The sequence below is a fragment of the Schistocerca nitens genome, chromosome 3 (genome assembly GCF_023898315.1).
Source record: "Schistocerca nitens isolate TAMUIC-IGC-003100 chromosome 3, iqSchNite1.1, whole genome shotgun sequence".
In the NCBI taxonomy this organism is placed as follows: Eukaryota; Metazoa; Arthropoda; class Insecta; order Orthoptera; family Acrididae; genus Schistocerca; species Schistocerca nitens.
In genome coordinates this window covers 762,424,696-762,445,673 of record NC_064616.1, presented here as the reverse complement: position 1 = coordinate 762,445,673, position 20,978 = coordinate 762,424,696, and the positions used below count along the sequence as shown (strand labels likewise).

The window sequence follows — 20,978 nt, the reverse complement described above, 5'->3', positions numbered from 1 at the left end:
CACTTGTAGGATGTTAGTGTGAATTATTATTGAGTATTGATAGTGTTTGAGATCTGTACAAGGTCGGATTAAGGGAAGACATTGAAGCAATTCAGAGACAGGCCTGCTAGATTTATTACTGGTAGATTCCAATAACACACGGGTGTTAATGGAGATGTTTCAGGAATTTAAATGGGAATCCCTGGAGGAAAGGCTACATTCTTTTTGAGGAACTCTTTTGAGAAAATTTAGAGAACTGTCATTGTTAGCTGACCTCAGAACGATTCTGTTGACTCCAATATAAACTGCGTGTAAGGATCACGAGGATGAGATACAAGAAATTAGGGGTCATAGGGAGACATATAGATAGTATTTTTTCCCTTTTCTATTTGTGAGTGGAAGAGGAAAGGGAATGACTAGTAGTAGTGCGGAGTACCCTCTGCCATGTGCCGTAAAGTGCATTATGGAGTATCACTGTAGATGTCGATAGTAATTTGTTGTACCATGTATTATTGTTGTGTCTCTTATTTCAGAATACCTATACTGCCTAACTGCTGCTTCTTGACATTATGGCGCTTCTGTAACTTCATAATACAATGACTAATCATTGCAGATTATCAAAATGAAGACTAGTTGTTACACTTGTTTACAGTGTATGGCATAAAATAACTGTTACAATTGATGCAGCAAAATTAGTAGCAGATTAGCTATGAGTTTGCTTTGTTATTAAAGTATTCAAAATATTTTCAGTGGCTGACTTTAGAAGGAGCAAAGCGTGGCATGGTACATGTTCGTATGACCTGGTTAACTCTGAGTAAGGACAAGAATGACCTCGCAGCAGTAAGTATGTTTGTATTGTATAGTAATTAAAATTTTGTAACATCAGATTGATGGAACTGTTTCTTAGTTTTATTCATAATAACAATAATAATAATGGTGAGGTGAATTTGGAAAATCTCTAGAATAAATTTGCACACTAAAACATTCTCCTTTTGTTTGATAACTTAATGTGTGTACAGTTTGAGACTAAATACTGGAGAGTCTAGCTCTGGCATGAAAAAAGTTTTGAAATTTAGTGGCGGATTAATATTTTCTGAGTAAAATGTTAAAATTAATTTGTTACCCTGTGGTTTTTACAAGAAGAGTAGGTATGAACTTTGACATTTCTCATTCTGTTACATGCAAGTTTTGAACTTAGTTGCTCAAAGGCAGCTGCAGATTGTGTAGCTTGAAATTTAACAGTTAGTTACAGTGAGGATAACCATCGCCAAATCAACTAATTGTAGAGTATACGAGAGGAAACCAAGCTTTTTATCAGTCTGACATTTATCATCCTCATGATAACCACCAAAAGGCAATATTCTGCTTATCATTAATATCTGATGGGTCATATGTAACTCATCATTTTAGAGTATACTATACATTGCACTTCCAATGATGATTGGAGGAAATTATTTTATGTTGTCATAAATTTTGATATTGCTGTCATCTATTCACCTTTATTGGTTTCTAGGTTAATATATGATTCCTTCTTAATTTCTCAGAAAGGTCCTTTTAAATGCCTCTGATGAAAATTGGCTATGTCCACATAATAATGGCACCCACACAGTTGTAGTAACCTCTCTAGACCGAGCGAGGTGGCGCAGTGGTTAGACACTGGACTCGCATTCGGGAGGACGACGGTTCAATCCCGCGTCCGGCCATCCTGATTTAGGTTTTCCGTGATTTCCCTAAATCGCTCCAGGCAAATGCCGGGATGGTTCCTTTCAAAGGGCACGGCCGCCTTCCTTCCCCGTCCTTCCCTAATCCGATGAGACCGATGACCTCGCTGTCTGGTCTCCTTCCCCAAACCAACCAACCAACCAACCAACCTCTCTAGCCCCCTCCACTTTACTCCTTTACTCTCTCTCTCTCTCTCTCTCTCTCTCTCTCTCTCTCATATATCTCAACTGATGTCAATGTCATAGCAATGGGGGAAAAATGTGTAACTCTGTGTCCATTCAGAATATTGCAACACTGGTCTAACCATTCTATCAGTTTAAATTTTTTTTTAAAATGATGACAGATTTCAACAGAAAATGAGTTTGAAAAATCTAATCGTCTTAATACTAGACAAGTTTTATTTGCTCAAATCACAATAAATATTTACATAGACATTGAGTTTCAGCAATTTAAATTGCCAACCTCAGATCATCTGCGTACATCAACCACTGTGCCACTCAGTGTAATGCACTGTCAACTACTCAAAAACATTTTGGAAGCATCTCACTGAATAAGGCACGCAAGTGTAACATAATACATCATATAATTAAACCATATTTATGGTATCATGCACAAAAGTTTCTGATAAAATACATTTGCTTTACTGGGAATTGTTTGCTGTGTCTTATTGACAGCTGACGGCACACCAGCTGTTAATACAAACACAGCAAACCATACCCTGTGTACCAAATGCATTTTATCTGAAATTTTTGTGAGTGTTTACCACAAGTATGGTTTTATTATATGATACATGATGTTACACTGGTGCATCTTCAGCAACAAGTTGCTCCCAAATATATTCATCGAGTAACACAGTGGCTGTTGTATGTAGATGATCTGAAGAGGGCAATTTACATTGCTGAAACTAGTTGTCTCCATATGTACACTATGTGATCAAAAGTATCCAGATACCCCCAAAAACATACGTTTTTCATACTAGGTGCATTGTGCTGCCACTTACTGCCAGGTACTCCATATCAGCGACCTCAGTAGTCATTAGACATCATCAGACAGCAGAATGGGGAACTCACGGACTTCGAATGTGGTCTGGTGATGTGGTGTCATACGTCTGTACCGAGATTTTCACACTCCTAAACATCCCTAGGTCAACTGTTTCTGACGTGATAGTGAAGTGGAAACGTGAAGGGACATGTACAGCACAAAAGGATACGGGCCGACCTCATCTGCTGACTGAAACAGACTGCCAACAGTTGAAGAGGGTCATAATGTGTAATAGGCAGACATCTATCCAGACCATCACACAGGAATTCCAAACTGCATCAGGAGCCACTGCAAGTACTATGACAGTTAGGTGGGAGGTGAAAAAACTTGGATTTCATGGTCAAGCGGTTGCTCATAAGCCACACATCACGCCAGTAAAGTCCAGACAACGCCTCACTTGGTGTAAGGAGCGTAAACATTGGACAATTGAACAATGGAAAAACGTTTTGTGGAGTGACAAATCACAGTACACAATCTGGCGATCCAATGGTAGGGTGTGGGTATGGCGAATGCCCGGTGAACATCATCTTCCAGCATGTGTAGTAAAATTCGGAGGCACTGGTGTTATGGTGTGGTCAAGTTTTCCATGGAGGGGGCTTGCGCTCGTTGTTGTTTTGCATGACACTATCACAGCACAGGCCTACATTGATGTTTTAAGCACCTTCTTGCTTCCCACTGTTGAAGAGCAATTTGGGGATGGCGATCGCATCTTTCAAAACGATCGGGCACCTGTTCATAGAGCACGGCCTGTGGCGGAGTGTTTACATAACAATAACATCCCTGTAATAGCCTGGCCTGCACAGAGTCCTGACCTGAATCCTATAGAACACATTTGGAATGTTTTGGAACATCGACTTCGTGCCACGACTCACCGACCAACATTGATACCTCTCCTCAATGCAGCACTCCATGAAGAATGGGCTGCCATTCTCCAAGAAATCATTCAGCTCCTGATCAAATGTATGCCTGTGAGAGTGGAAGGTGTCATAAAGGCTAAGGGTGGGCCAACACCATATTAAATTTCAGCATTACCAATGGAGGGCACGACGAACTTTTAAGTCATTTTCAGCCAGGTATCCGGATACTTTTGATCACATAGTGTATTTATTGAAATCTGGGCAAACAAAACTTCTCTGGTACAAATATTACATTTTTATGATCCAGAGACTGCTCTGCTGCTGGCTGTGTCAGGTAACCAGAAAATCAATTGATGAGAATTCTTCAGCAATTTCTTTCTTCTTTGGGTGTTAAGCTCTACATACTTTCTTTTCAAATGTTTGTATAGTGTGTAATACTTTCTGCAGACTTTGACAAAATTTTGCATCAAATCTGATGATAGCAGTTTCTGAACTGTTTTTCCCACTTTGTCCTCTGTTTGAAAGTACTTATTGCCTAGGAACCTTTTTGTAACCGGGGAAACATGTAGTAATCCCTGAAATAAGATGAGGACCATATGGGACTTCATGTCAGTACTGCCAACCAGAGTTTCAAAACCAATGCCAGCAGACAGGAGTCTATAGCATCCCTTTTGGTTAGAGTCACAATGTTTTTTTAAAGGTTACATAAAATTCTGCTTTCTTTCTTTCTACTTGTTTCTGTATAAGTCCTTCAGAGAAGATCTATCTAAACCAAAAGACATTTACTGTATTAATAGAGATGGTGTACTTGTTTCTCACCCTGCCTCCTACAGAGAGCTTTCCAAGCAAGTGCTTGTTTGATTCAAGGATCATGGCAAACATCTGTCTCTTTCCACATTACAGGGTGATTTGGCAGTTCATCACTTTCCTCCTGACTTTAGACAGAAAATGACAAGGTTCTGGCACATCTGTTCACTTCATGTTATTGCTATCAGCGAAGAGGAAACATTCTTGAAGCTCAGATTTATGAACAAAACATCATTAAACTGTGTCAAGACATTGTTTCAAACAGCAGTTAAGGACAATTTGTGATTCCCTTTTGTTGAAATAACTCTAAAAGATTTTATGGCACCAAGGCTGTTGACAACCACATGTATGCTGTTCACTTGCTGTAATTATCCAACAGGAAAATGGTGCACTTTTTGTCATTGATGTGCATTACCAGAACTATGGATGCCTATTGACTTGATACTGCTTTTTCGGTTTGTGACAGTTGTTTCTATAACAGTAATTTTCTTTGTTACAGGCATTGCAAGAAACACAAATGCTGAGAGTTACTTCCATGAGCACTGCTGTCCTGGTTGTTTTTGTGGATTCAATTAAAAACCTGCCTGTGAGTGACCCATGTGAAAAAATTCTCTCTCTCTCGTGTATGTGTGTGTGTGTGTGTGTGTGTGTGTGTGTGTGTGTGTACACTACTTCTTTACATTGTATCTGCCTGACAGTAAAACAATGTTGTTAGTATAATGTGAATAAACTGTGTGTAATAAACCTATTCAAGTTGAACAATTTAATGACTCCAAACATTTTTTTCATAGAAATGTTGCACTGCACTTCACATTTGGATGACTTTTATTGTAATAAAACACAGGCCACAAGCTGACTGTCAGTACCATTAAAGATGCAACTTTTGGCCAATGCATGTGAAAATGGTGAGGAATACGGTCAAATGAGGCACTAAAGAAGGGGGTGTGGTGATTAGTTGCTCCTTTGTAGGTTACAGTCTCTTAATTTAACACTGCCAACATACCTAAAGAAATTCAAGAATTTATTTAAAACAAGTTGTGGTGGCAGTAGCAAAATGCATGCTGCATAATGTCATTTCATGTTTTAATGCCATGTTGGCTATGACAGAGTAACTAACGACTAACCTTGAGTAAAACAGTAATGCTAAGTCCTGAGAGGTACCACCAGATGGTGGTCTCCAGTGCATGATGTCAGTTAGACGTAATGTCATAGGATCCCACATGTGTATAACATTAGAATTAACATAGGTAATTTAACTTCAAAGGTAGTATGCACCAAGTAACTGTAACAGCAAAATTATACGTAAGAGACACTGTGTGATGTAAAGTATCATAAATGGTGATCTACAACATTGGAATAATTCATTGTTGTCGTGTTTTTGATGGAATGTTGACATAATACGGTAGATGAAATATTAACAGATTACATCATACAAGGTATATAACAGAATTGCCTTTAGAGGAAAACTACACAGTCAACATTTACAGATAAACAAAGTAGGATTTGACCTTATTGGTCGATTTCCTTGCAAGCGAAGGATGACAGAACTTAACAATTATATAATAGAAAACTGCGAGCATGTGAGGAATGAGTGTGTGACAAACCGCTAAAGGGGGAAGGAGGTTAGAAGGAAAGGAGAGGGAGAGGTTAATGAACATGTATTATGGTGGTGCTTAGCACAAGACGCAACAATAGGGGGAAAAATTTCCAGGGGCAGACAAATATCAGAATATGTGAAACAGATTGAGGAAATGTAGCATGCAGAGATGAAAAGATTCATCCAAGTGGGAAAAACAAAGAACAGCATTAAAACAGTTGAACGGCATGTGAGTATTAAATCATCAAATTTTGAATTGAATATGAGGAGGACAGGAAAAAAACTTTTATTGCACATTCCAAGTTGATGCCACAATTTATTTCTTTGTTTACTAGTTGTGTAACAATGTGAATAAGAAATTTACTCTTGCCTATGTGGGGTGAGAAGTGAATTCAAAAACCTATGCATTGTCCTAGTATCAGTAGACTGATAGGCACTGATTGTGTACTTTGATGAATCAATAAAAAGGCTGCACTGGCATCTAATGTTTCTTGAAATAACATGGAGACTTTTGTGCTTTGGAGAACAAACGAGTAAAGTATACATAGGGAAAGAGACTAATTTGGAAATGTGGCCAAATCTGATTGTGAAATGGAAAGAGCAAATTAGTAATCAATCGAGAAATTGCATTCAGCACCACAATGATATATTAGCCATGCTGCCAATGGATGTGATACATAATTACCTTGCTCAGATCATTTAACCAACTGCTGTAAAGAACTTAGCACCTGTGCAAAAATAGACACTCTCATTTCTGTCCTGATATTTTAAGTGAGTTATCCACAATATCTCGTTTATCGTGTTGTAAATAGAGTTTGTCATATGCTGAAGAAAAGGTAGGGTAAGCATCTAACTCTATCCCTTTTTTCCTTACTTGAAATAATACCTTAACCCTTTGTTGCCTGACGGTACTTAAAAGTACCAGTAAGTTTTGACTCTCATTATTTTCTCGTGGTGCAGTTTCGTGATCTGAGAGCCTGTCGGTACGTAACAGTAACTCTTCTCTACTGTTTCATAGATGTTACTGTGCAATACATAGACCTCTCTGGCGGTCAGAGCTTGAAATTGTTTTTCGCGCGCTGCTGTGAAAACAGAAGATTGTATGTGCTTGTTTCCATGGTGTTGCCTGAATTTGTGCGCAATTTATTGAAACTTCCGTTGAGTTTTCCATTGTACGTACTTACTTTCTTTGTTTTTTTATAATAGTTTGAAGCATTACGTTGCAAGTGAATGTGAGAAAGTGGAAATTATAAGGCGGACTTATTAGTACCGTCAGGTTGTGCGAACACTTTATTGTAGCAACAATGCGTTACCTCTCACTAGTTGTTCTGTCCACTTTTTCTCAAACAGAAATCGGTAAATACATTTGCCTGTGGAACAATTAGAATAAACAGGAAAGGTTTGCCAGGGAATGTACCTAAAGAAAAATGTCTAAATCAAATCACAGAGATTGGCGACTCCATGTTGTCTTGTGCACAACGACCAGATAACAGGTATACTTGAAAAAAGAGACAGCATTGGTCGTATATTTTTACTATTGCAAAATCGATTTTCTGTCACTGAGTGACCATCTTCAGTGCTATATTGTATAACTTAAATTGGGATGCACTGTTGACACTATGCTTACGGCGTGATCGCCGTAAGCATAGTGTCAACAGTGCATCCCAATTTAAGTTATACAATATAGCACTGAAGATGGTCACTCAGTGACAGAAAATCGATTTTGCAATAGTAAAAATATACGACCAATTCTGTCTCTTTTTTCAAATCACAGAGAGTCATCTTTAGACCTAACAGTATTTCAATGGAAGGAAAATAAAGTAGTGTATTTTGCGTCAAACTTCCATGGCACTGAACAGAGCGTAGTGACAAGAAAACAGAAAGATGGAACTAGTATGACTATACCATGTCCAGTTATTGTATGTGATTACAATAAAGACATGGGTGGTGTGGATCATGCAGACAGATTACGTTCGACTTATGGTCTTGACAAGCGATCAAAGAAATGGTAGCACCGTCTCTTCTGGGGAGCAATACAAACTGCTTTTGTCAAAGCTTACGTCATTTTCAGTGATATACATGGGGCACTGCCACTGCTGGAATGCAGGCGTGCTGTGGCACTAATGAATGAACAGCAAGTGCCAAATCTCAAAAAGAGAAACTCTGGTAAAGATGAAATAACTCTCCCAAAGAGAAGGAAGGAAAACTTTTCTGTTCCGAAGGATGTACGTCTTGGCATCCGAGGAAACCATTTTGTAGTGTTCAGTTGTAAAAGAGGACGATGCAAATGTGTGCGAAAAATAAACTTCAGTCGAGACCTCATTCACAATGTAGTACATGTAAAGTGTATTTGTGCTGCAATGAGAAAAAGAGCTGTTTCCTACAATTTCATGAGGTATCACTAAATATGTGATATGTATATTCTGTCAAAAATGTATAGCTAAGTTACTATGTATTGTGAGGTTGCTCTAGGATAAATTTATGTGAAATTTAAAAAAAATATTTAGAAATATCATATTTCTGTTAATTAATTTTCTAATGTAAAAAAATTTAATATTTATGTGGAATAAAGCACAAGTTATAAAAATTGGAGCATTTTTCTGCGCATGTTGTGATTCTGCCCATGGAATCTGACGGTACTTCTGAGTACCAGGAGAGAACAAACTTGTGAAAAATAAAATAAAATTTTACAAAAAATCCTACCGTCATTTGAGGCCACAATAGCATAAATTCTGCAAAGAAAATGTTAAAAAGTAAGTTTTTTCTTATGTCAGGAAACAAAGGGTTAACAGTTTTTTTTTTTTTTTTTTTTTTTTTTTTTTTTTTTTTTTTTTTTTTTCCCAAATCACAATTCACATTGGAAGACATACAAAGGAAATATATTCCATAAACTGGATTAAGAGGTATGGCTGTATAAGAATAAGAGTGATCATAATTTTAATGTTGCTTGTATTATGCTTCTCAGTTTTGGTGAATAGCATGTCTAGTTTGTTATACTGTGAATCACTGTGCTAACATGATATATGTGGCAACTTACATTTGGATTGTTTAAACTATTGCAGAAAGCACGCACTACTAGTCTGCCAGATCCATATGTTACGTTGACAGTGGGAAACACTACAGAGCAGACTGTAAGTCAGTTCCGTACAGTTCACCCTGTTTGGGAACAGGGCTTTACTTTCCTTGTCAGCAATCCTGAAAATGACACACTTTATATCAAGGTATGTCTCATAAGTATGACTTCTCAAAAAGAAAAGAAAATTTAGTAAATCTTATACTCTTTTTCTTTGATAATTTCACTCATAGGGTTACCCCTTCCTCATTTCCTAACTCTATTTCTGTGATTTTTAAAGAGAAGGATGCTGGCCAAGTGAAACACAGTGCAGGACAGCTTATTTATGAATGATTATTGCGTGTTTTGATTACAATGAAACTAACCTTTTTGTGTTCTTTAAACACATCATCATGTTTCAGACAGTTAAAAGTTGACCCATTCCTTTTAGGGTGTGTTTGTTGTTCATAATCCACAATTGCTCTGAGGAAGCTATTTCTTGATTTAACCCTCTGGGTAACTGGTCAGATTCATATAGTAGGTTTTATATGGCTGTGGAGGACTTCGTTCTCTCCTTGTAACCACTTGCCTCCCATCGAATTTTTGGTGATCATTTCCAGCCAGCTGCTAGAGCTTATCACAAGGAGTAGGTTTCAGACAGATTGTAATCAGTCTGCTTGCCTCACTGATTGCTACATCAACACGCTTAGCATTGGTGGATTTGTGCATGACAGGGGAGGCAAGTTTGACACTGGAGTAGGAAACTCCCAGCGCTGTTGTATTAACCAGTTGTGATCTAGCATCTCAGTTTGAGCCTAAACTTTTCTCAAGTACATTGTTTCTGCATTTAAAATTTATGTTTGAAATAAATTAAATGCATTGATATGAAATTAAATGAATGGATCACAAATTGAAACATACCCAGATAGCCAAACTGGTGAGGACACATCTGACAAAAAACAGGAGATCTGTCTGTGATTTCAGGTTGCATCCAAATTTTCAGTTCTTATGACATATTCATTTAAATACAATAATTACCTCTACAGAGTCATATTCTAACTAGTTACATATCACTAATGATTTCTAGCAATTGTTGGGCATCAGCACTATATTCCTCATTGCTTAGAACAGCTGCTGCAGCACTAAATGTGTATGTTAAACAATTAAAATTATAGCATTGGTTTTCAACTGACACTTTACCATGCCACTAAAGATACCTTTGCCTGCCTTTTTGTATGGAAACTTTGATGGAAGTCTGTAGTCAGCTAAGAGATCTGCTTCTCATGGCCTCCATAGTTCTTCTATTAAGTGAACAGTGAATCATGGACCTAACAGTGGAGATCCACACTCTGCAATGTGTTTATACCTTTGTACAAGATGTCTGATCCCACAGTTTCTCAATGATACACCAAGAACTAGAAAGGTTTTTTTTTTTTTTTCTCTTGCCTTACTGTAAGAATCAATCCTTACATTTTCATCTTATCCAGCAAAAGAGAACAGATGACTACGTGTGCAACACTTTGATCTGAGCACTGAGGCCATGACTGTAAGAGGCTTTGGGACATGTCCTAGGTAAAACAACTTGCAAGGAGTTACATACAATAAACACAGATGAAAAAGGAAATAAAAATGATGATCAGTGAGTCCTAGATATCTACTTGATTTCAGCTGGTATCACATTCAAAATTCATGTCATACACAACTTTTCAGAGATTTGGGATTGCGTCAGTGTAAATTTCTTTGATCCATGCCTATATTTCATGTTTCTAATTGTCATGGATGCCCTGTAGCATTTACCTTACCTTGTGATGGTGTCATCTGTCAACAGAAGCAAAGGGAGGACATAGTCATGTATTTTTACGGTAGACTCATTATCATGAATTATCATTCATTATCAGTCTGAGACAAGTGGGCACATCTTCTTGGCTCAGATATTGATCTTATGTAGTCTGAATCACATTTTCCATGTTTCCTCAGCTCTTTCCCATACATCATTTAGCAACACAGCTGAACAACTCATCCAAATGTTCAGGGCACAGATGACGGACACACGCAACATTAACTGCCTTCTCTAAGAAAGCATGCCTACTGATCAGAGGATTCTATGCTTATCTGCAGACATTTAACTGGATACCTACCACTACCCTCAGGCCCAGATGTGTAACTGTGACAGTTGTTCTACACACAAACCATGTTTTCATTCAACTCAAATCTCACCACCACTTGTGAATGGAATTGGAAGAGCACTCGGTGAAAAGTTTTATGTACTCCATACCTTTTACAATGATTTTCAGTGTCGCATTCAGATGTTGTATAGCCTAAAATTTCTGTACAAGTAAATGTAATCAGTTGTGCTGTATTTCAGCTCAACAACAAAAATTAGTTGTGTAAGCAGATGACACAGAAAATCTTTTTAAAGGCTGAGTGAAATGTGTACAAAACCACTCAGAGCTGAATTTTTTCACAAAAATTGTGCATAACATCTGAGTTTGTTATGTAATAGGAATTGTCCATTAAATGTCTATTTGTTCTCTATAATCTCTCATTAATCCATGTTAGTAGTACTAGGTAATAATATCAAAAAGCTTGAAAATATTGCATATAAATTTTAGTGTAAATTCCTTATGTATTATGCATGATTTTGTTTTAGGCTATTGACAGTAAAACAACACAAGAACTTGGAGTGTTTGTGTACAATGTGTCTACACTTCTTCAGAAGATGGATATGGAAGTGGAGAAACAGCCATTTTCACTCAGTAAATCTGGTCCTGAAAGCACAATTTACCTGGCTATGCATTTACGGGTTAGTAGTTTACTGCTGTTCTCTCTTTCTCTCTCACTCTCACTCTCACTCTCACTTTCTACCACTACAATTTTCCAAAATGACAAATTCTTGTCCTTAAAAATATAATAAAGACTCATCAATATAATGCCCACATTTGATGTACATTAGGGTTATCTTAAGAAACCTGTAATTTACTACGTAGTATCAGCTCTGGGGCTTGTTGACACTATTATAACCCTGTGTTTTGAGATTTCTGTCATGAATTGCAGTAAATGTGAAAAGAAAAATATATTACTGTATTTAATCCAAACTTTTGATATTGAAAGTAAAAATAATGACTAGGTTATATATGGATAACAGATTTGAAGAGGTTGTACATTATTGTGTGTGCCAACTGAAAACATGAAATAGATTTCTGGGTAAAATGTCTGTTTTTTGCAAAGGCATCCTTAACCTGTAAAACTGTTTTACTCACTGCTTGAGTTATAACCAGTTGCATAAGATGCTAGCAATAGTATTGTGAAATGTTTGTACTTGTTTTAAAATTATCTCTGGCTCATTGACTACCATATATAAGAATTAAATTGTGTATCCAACTTACAATTACTTGCCTAGATACTGAAATATGAGGAAAAAGACACAAATGAAGAAGATGAAGAGGAACCCACAGAAGGAGGAGACACTGAAACTGACACTGCTACAGCACCTTTGTTGGATAAACGCAGTCCCACTCAATTATCTGAGGGATCTGAATCATCAGGTGACTTACGTATACGTTAACTATTAATTTTATTACTGTCTGTAATTTTTTGCTATTGAGTCTCTGTGTGTATTCCTCTGTGCTATTGTGACTTGATCGAAAATGCATAAAATTTTTCTTGCTCAGATTAACAGAAAGGGAGTTTAAAGACTTTTGGTAAAATGTTGTGTTTGTGGTTGACAGATTATCTGTTACAATTCTGGTGTTGTCTGTAAACATAGTTAATTTCCACTCATTACCATTTCTATCTACAGGCAGATCATTAGCAAAAATCAGAAACACTAAAGGATCCAGTACAGAATGCTTTTGGACTCTGTAATGAATAACGCCTTATTCATTGCAACAGCTACTCCTGATTTGCAATGCACAGCTTCTAAAATTACTTCATCCTTCCTGAGGTGAGACAGGATTTCAGCAGGTTACCTAATGGCCCCCTGATGCCATGCTGCTAGGCTTTCTCTTAAACCCTAATAGTAGTTGGTGATCCATTCAATTAAAAGACTTGAGTCAAATCACAGAAGATATGCAATGGTAAACTGTTCTTGTTTGCTGACTCAAATATACCATCCACAAATATATTAGCTGTACAGTTGATACATATTTTTGAAAACCAAATCCTCTTTTAAATCAGTCCTTATACACACGGGACAGTGAACCACCTATGAACTGAAACACATTTACTATGTGCTATTAGGCACACTCAAAGGGATGGCCAGTTTCTTGTTTGTCACATGAAAGCTGTGAACAATCCAGGAACCTGCTCGAACATGAGTGAAGCAAAGAAACTCTCAAAAGTGACTGTATACAAAAGTGTCACAGGTCACTGACTGTTGTGTCTCTGGGTTAGTGTCGGAGTGCCAACTTTGTGGCCAGAAAATTTATTATTTTTCCGGACACAGATTTTGTTTGGTGAACTTACATTACAAACATAGCATTATTGACGACAAGCACTTGTCTCTGTGGTTTCTAGATTATCTATGTATATAATTTTTTTTTTATACACGAACTAAGACAATGTTTAGAACATTCTACCAGCTGTATGTGATTACAATTGCAGAGAGATGGTGGAAACATGAAACCAGGAGATCCCACTGTTGTGTGATGTGAAAGCGCGGTGTTACATCGAGCTCAGATTGTGTAGTACCACCAGCAGACAAGCTAGTAACATGAAGGGAAGTGCTGGAAGACATCATCGGTATCAAAGTTTACAACATTAGCATGTATGTTTTCAGGGGTAGGCATGTTTCTTCATCTGAAAGGTGGTGTATATTTAAGTTTTGCACCAGTCAGGTAAGAGTGGCACTACTAGTGCCACTATGAGGATGCAAATCAGGTTTACTTTAAATACACATTATAATGGTCACAAGCATTAGTTTCTTTCGTGATTAGACGTGGTGAGTTGACGTTGGTCAAGAAAGCCTTTAATGTGACAAAGACGCCACTATCAACACCTCATTGAGTTTGAACAAGATCGTATAATAGAGCTATGAGGAGCTGGATGCTCCTTCTGTGATATTGCCGGAAGTCTTCACAGGAATGTAGCCATTGTACATGATAACTGTTGCAGTGGTCACAAGAACTTATGGTTGCAAGATGGCCGGGCTCAGAGTGGTGTCATGGCATTACCGATAGGGAAGATCTTTGTGTTCAGCATATGGCTCTGGCACATTTTACTGCATCTGCAGCAGCAATTTCAGGTGCAGTTGGCACCACAGTGACACAATCAACTGTTACAAATTGGTTAGTTACCTCAAGGACAGCTTTTAGCCAGACACGCTGTAGTGTGCATTCCACTGTGTGACTTCAGTGGTGTCAAGTGAGAGCGGGTGGAGGGCTGGTGTGTTTGCTGATGAATGCTGGTTCTGACTCTGTGTGAATGATAGTCCTCTTTTAGTCTGGCAGAGGCCAGTTGAGGACCTGCAACCAACCTGTTTCCGTGCTAGACACACTAGACCTACACTGGGAGTTATGGTCTGGAGTGCAATTTTATAGGACAGCAGGAGCACTCATAGTTATCCCATGCACTCAGACTGCAAATTTGTATGTCAGTCTGGTGATTACACCTGTTCTATTGTCATTCATGAACAGCATTCCAGTGGGGTGGATAACACTCGCCCACATACTGCTGCTGTAACCCAACATGCTCTACAGTGTGCAGACATGTTACCATGGCCTGCTCAAGTAGCAGATCAGTCTCCCATTGAGCACATATTAACCATACTCAGACAGCAATGCCAACTTCATCCACAGCCTGTACTAACAGTCCTGCATTGACCGACCTAGTGCAACAGGCATGAATCTCCATCCCACAAACTGACGTCTAATATCTGTACAACACAGTAATGCGTGCACATTTGTTTTCTTGCATTCAATATTCTGGTGGCTACACTGGTTATTAAAGTCCCAGCATTTCACATTTGGAGTGGCTTATATTGCACTTGAATTAACCTGTTATCTTCCTATGTTAATACTTAAATATGTTACCTGGACAAGTATGTTCCTGAAATTCAGTTGCTCTACATTAATAATTTTTGGTGTTCTGATTTTTTTTCTGTCTGTTTTGATTGCACAGTTTTGTCCACTATGTCCACAGTATTATTACACCTGGAAGTGAGGTCGTTTCAATTGGCTCATGTGTTTACCCATGCACTTTAAGACCATCAGAAGGTGCTCTGTTGTTCTAATGACCAAATCGCTTGCTCGTAACACTATTCAGACTTCCATATATTAGAGGGGGGGGGGGGGGGGGGAAGAGAGAGAGAGAGAGAGAGAGAGAGAGAGAGAGAGAGAGAGAGAGAGTGTGTGTGTGTGTGTGTGTGTGTGTGTGTGTACAGAGAGAAAAAACTGATACGTTTTTTTTGTTTTCTATAATGTCACCATGTGTTTCCAATTACGGCTACGGGGGGCCAAGTGAATAATATTGTCATTGGGTTGTTATAACTGCCTGTGTTTACAGTTTGGCATAGTCTACTGTGGCTGGACGTGTTACATTGTGTCAGCTTCCTCTATCCAAAAACAACAGTCTCATACTGAAATGGGCACATAAGCATTGTCTGTTACATGCGGAGTGATAAATGTACTGATGACATGAGTTCCCACTATATCAAGAAGTATTTGGACCCAAGGTACTGCCGGCCGGAGTGGCCGTGCGGTTCTATCTGGAACCGAGTGACCACTACGGTCGCAGGTTCAAATCCTGCCTCGGGCGTGGATGTGTGTGATGTCCTTAGATTAGTTAGGTTTAATTAGTTCTAAGTTCTAGGCGACTGATGACCTCAGAAGTTAAGTCGCATAGTGCTCAGAGCCATTTGAACCCAAGGTACTGCTTCTCCTTTAGGCAATTCCTCACGTTATATTTCAGCATGAAAATGCCTGGTTGCATGTGCCACCAAATGTACCTGATATATTGCCATCTGAATTTAGGCGGGATATGATTAGTGATCCAACATTGTGCATGTAACGTGCATCAGCATTATATTGTTTTAGGAAAAGGAATAGGAGCTGTGCTTGCACTCTTCATTTGAGCAGAAACTGCTTTTTATTCCAACAGTATTGTACAGTTTACAATACTGTATAGACACACTATCAATTTGTTCACAGTGGAAGCAAGTCCAGCAAAGGAGCCTGCTGTGAAAACTGAACTTGATCGTACTGAGTCAATGAAATCAGCTACAGAAGAAATTATAATACCAGCAGCAGCATCCCCTGGTGTGCAGGCTTCTCCAGACTTGCGCCAGCGAAGTCCCAGTGCTACCTCGTAAGATTTATTGTGTTTGTTTTTCTGTTAGTAATGTCTCTGTCTTAGTATAAGAATAGTATTTTACAATTTCAAGGGATGTAATACCTTCCTCCCTCCTTCCTCCCTTCTTCCCCCCTGCCTCCCCCTCCCTCCCCCCTCTGGCCCTCCCCCCCCCCTTCCCACACCCATAGTATTTATAGTATTTTACAATTTCAAGGGATATAGTACATTCTTCCCTCTTCCTCTGCCCCCCATCCCTCTTTCTATATGATGCAAGAAGAGTCTCTATTGACAACTGATATCATTTAGGGCTTTTCAGGTCTCCACCACATGACAGGAAACGATTGTTGATCAATATGGAGCTTATAATAGACCTGCCCAGAGAGTTTTGCATGTTAGCTCAGTGCTTCGGCTCAGGGAGACACACCAGCCCTGGATCGAATCCATCTGGTGGTGGATAAATGACTAGGACCAGTGCGCAGGCCAGCCTAAATGTGGTTTTGAGGTGGCTTCTGACATCTGACTAGATGGATACTGGGCCTCTACCCACATCCTGCCTCAGTTAGATGATTTGCAAACATTTAGAAAGCATTGGCACACTTTCACCTAGAGTAACACTAAATGCAGACAAATGAGGTATACAAATTCCATCCCTGTGAGGGTGGGAGGAGATGGCAACTGGGGGCTGGCAGCTAGCGACAGGAAGGACATCCAGCCATCCTGTACCACTAACATTGCAGAATTCACAAATTAACATGCTGACTTCATGAAGATGCAGGATAAATGTCAGTAAAAAGAACATATGGACTTACAATATATTGTGTGTTTATATCTTATTTAGAAAGATGAAATTATAAACACATAAATAAACTCTGTGAAATATGGCTGATATTGTTTTTGTGACTGACAAGTAAAAAATTCACTATCAGGCACCTTCATTGAAAAAATAAAAGAAAAGCAGTATGATAAGTGCTATTGCTTTTGTGAGATTGATGTGTTCGTGTGTGTTGTAAAGTAGCAAGTGTTCATCAAAAGATTTTCTTTCCATTCAACTGTGTGTGTCTTTGACTACAGTTGTTCTCAAATATACAGTATGTGCGCCCAAAAAGTAATGCCATGAATAAGTCATGATTCTGAAGCACAAAATTTTTTGGGGGCACATAGTGCTTACAGTATTCTAAAGAAGGTGCACCAGTAAAATTCTTCTTTATACTTAGTCAACAGCAACTTGATATAGTCCATTTGATGTGTTAGTCAGTGGGTGTAGGTACACTAAATGCAGATTGGTGTTCAGGGTTCTCCAGACTTGCACCAACGCAGTCCCAGTGCTACATCATAAGCTTTATTGTGTTCTTGTTTCTGTTAGTAATGTCTCTGTCAGCTATTACCTTAGCAATGGTAAGCATGGGGTTCATATTCTGGACAGGTACAATTGAAACACACAGCCAGCCATTAATTTATAAACTCAGTGAAGATAATTTTTTGAACATTGTGAGGTTTGATGGTGTGATAGTAGGTTATAGAATATTGTCCTGTATACTTCCTCAAGCTTGGAGTCCAGTACCAGCTGTGTCTTTTTTTTTTTTTTTTTTTTTTTTTTTTTTTTAATTTTGCAAACAATTAGCAAATCACAGTTAGTAGTTATAATGGTCATGTTGATGTTGTCCAAAGGGAAAACATAGCTGTTTTTGCTATGTCATTCAGGTGTAGGTATTTCCAGATTAACTAAAATGTGTGTCACTACCTGTAATAAAAATTCCAGTTTGAACAATCTACAGAAAATGCTAATGCATCAGACATGTTTGACTAAAATTATTGTAATTGTGATGATAGTTCGTTTCAGTTTGAATCCTGTGCTGCTTCAGCCTCATGATGATTTATATATGGCTGCTTGACTCATCAAATCCATTATTGCAATATATCATGTTTTTTTTCAGCTCATAAGATAGTACTGTTGTGAAAAGAATGTAGTATATAGTTCTCTAGTCTGTTACAAGATTATCTTGGTGAAGTTCTGACAATATTTTCGTGAGACAGCTGCTGGACATTTTCTGGGGACAACTGCTACGGTCACCTGAAATAGTTTAGGCTGTTATTTCAAGGAAATATTGTGGGAATTTCACATGGTGACCTTGTAGCATGCCCAAAGATGACACTGATGAGCCAAAACATTATGACCATCTGCTTAGTAGCTCATTTGTCCATCTTTGGAACAAAATACATCACTGATTCTGTGTATCAGGGATCTGACAGTTTGTTGGTAGGTTTGTTTATTTTCTATAACAGTTACACCATTTTAATGGTTGAAGAATCCTATATTTTTCTACATAAATACCATTTTGGTTGATGCACTTTTGTAGATGCTGTGGCAGTTTTACAATATCCATTTCATACTTGCTTGCCACCTTATCCTTTAGGAAGCACTGAATCTCATCTTTCATGTCATCATCAGAGCAGAACCACCATCCAGACAAATGCCCCTTTAACTTAGCAAACAGGTGATAGTCGCTTGGTGCCAAGACCTCCTTGTATTCCAGGTGAGTGATGAAGTTCCACCCAAAGTTTTGTTGGAGATAGGCAGTTTGATGGCCAATGTGTGGGCAAACGTTGCCATGGAGAATGCTTATGCTCTTGATCATCATTCCTTGTCTCTGGTTCTGAGTTGCCCTTCTGAATTTGTTCCATGTTTCACAGTATATGCCAGATTTATTGTTGTCTCAGCACACTGAATGTCAACCAAGAGTACCCCCTTCCATTCTCAAAACACAGTTCCCATGAGTTTACCAGCAGACTGTATGTTTGAATTTTCACAGCTTAAGTGAAGAGTGATGCTACCACTTGCGTGACTGTTGTTTTGTCTCGGGTGTGAAGTGGAATGCCCAGGTTTTGTCACCTGTGACAATCAGGTCCAAAGAGTTGTCCTTTTGTCTGCGTAGTGGTGATGAAATTCACAGGAAAAATCAAATTGCTGCTGTTTGTGATCATATCTCAGCATATGTGGTACCCATCTTGCACACACTTTCCAGTATTACAACTTTTCTGTTAAAATCCTATGGATGGTACTTTAAGAAATATCAAGAACCAGATTGCAGAGAGCATCAAGAATGATCCTCCGATCTTAACTCATGATTTCCTCAACCTTCACAACTTCTCATCAGAAACTAATGGCCTGCCACTCCTTTCTTTGTGATGAATTTCAGTACAACCTGCTGTAAACTCTCTACACCACTTGCAAACGTTTTTGACAGTCATGCATGACTGTGCATACACCTTCATCAATTGGCAATGAATTTCAACTAGTTTAATGCCTTTTGCAGTGGGAAATAGAATAACTGCATGAACTTTGCACATGATGGTAGTGTTTAATGTGAGCTCCATTTTGAGAGGCTGCCAAGCCAAGACTGAGCATCAAAGCGAAGCTTGCACATCCTTATTTGGGAGTGGGAGAAGCACCAATCATGGCCATGTGGCCAACAACCACATAAACAGTCTCTCTGCATCCCCAATGCACTGGAGAAGTTACTTTTGGGATTGCCTTATATGATGAGATAATATTACAGACTGATATGTTGCTAAGTATCATTCATGTCCTCTTTAAGAAGATATTCAGGTAATATTTTTTTCTGACCTTACCAATTCCTGAATAAGCTGTCAGGTCTGAAATATTCCTTTCATGTATTGATCTCTTACTCCTGTCAATGTAATCCAGTTTTTGCAAATAGACCTTTTTTTAATGTTCCTCAGTCCTTATTTTATTGTAATAGAAAACAGTTTTGTGTTACATTTGTTCTTGTTGGCATTTCAGGGCTTCATGTTGAGACCATAGCTGCTGTATAAACTTTATTGAAATGTGCTACTAGTTTCAATCTGTGGGCTATCTTCTGGCACTGGACAAAAAGTTGTTACAGTCACTCACTTTCTGATATATTAAACATAGTTGCCATAATATTGACATAAATAGGCAGACATCAGTATTTATGTTACACATCAGTAACACACTTTTGTTTTTACTTGTCTGTATGGTATTGTGTTGCAGGTTTTCTATGTCTCTCTGATTGGAGCGAGCTCAGTGACCACCAGCAATGTGAGAACTGCAGTTCTAGGATAGGTCTGGCAAAAAATGTATATGCTGCCTTTGCAGTGGAGTACAGATGTGTCCAGTTATCAGAAGTGTGTTAGTGACATATAATCTAAATATTGTTGTTTGTCTTATTTATGTTTATATTAAGACAACTGTGAAATACATCAGAACTACTTTTTGTTGAGTGCCAGAAGATGTTACTCAAAGAGTGAAACTAGTTGCACATTTCAGTATAGTTTATGAGCAGCTGATGGTGTATAAAAATGTCTTTCATTAAACATATTGCAGCTGTGGAGCCCCACCTTGGAAAACTATATCTGCAAAACCTGTACTTTTGATGAGGAGTAATGAAGTGCAGTTAACTGAGTCAATAAATTAATAGTTAGTTATTTTTTATTGACTTCATCTGACTTTACACTATTGCATGAAATTATTTCATTTGTTCCTGGCAACACTTGAGTAAATGAAAGAACTGTGAAAAAAAGGTTAGTGATATTAGGTTGTTTGAGTCTAAAGAGGTTACACACTCCACCAGATTACAGCTGACACACTGAAAAT

At 38.3% G+C, this 20,978-nt stretch overlaps 1 protein-coding gene across 3 annotated transcripts in view; it reads left to right on the top strand.

The window, feature by feature from the left end:
* LOC126248759 (extended synaptotagmin-2-B) overlaps positions 1-20,978 on the top strand; it is a 163,675-nt gene that overhangs the window by 122,212 nt on the left and 20,485 nt on the right. For all 3 annotated transcript variants that reach the window (XM_049950110.1, XM_049950112.1, XM_049950111.1), the window contains 6 exons: positions 730-819; positions 4,906-4,992; positions 9,066-9,224; positions 11,706-11,858; positions 12,456-12,600; positions 16,201-16,357. In XM_049950110.1, the coding sequence (XP_049806067.1) occupies positions 730-819; positions 4,906-4,992; positions 9,066-9,224; positions 11,706-11,858; positions 12,456-12,600; positions 16,201-16,357 (791 nt within the window). The remainder of the gene's footprint in view (positions 1-729; positions 820-4,905; positions 4,993-9,065; positions 9,225-11,705; positions 11,859-12,455; positions 12,601-16,200; positions 16,358-20,978) is intronic.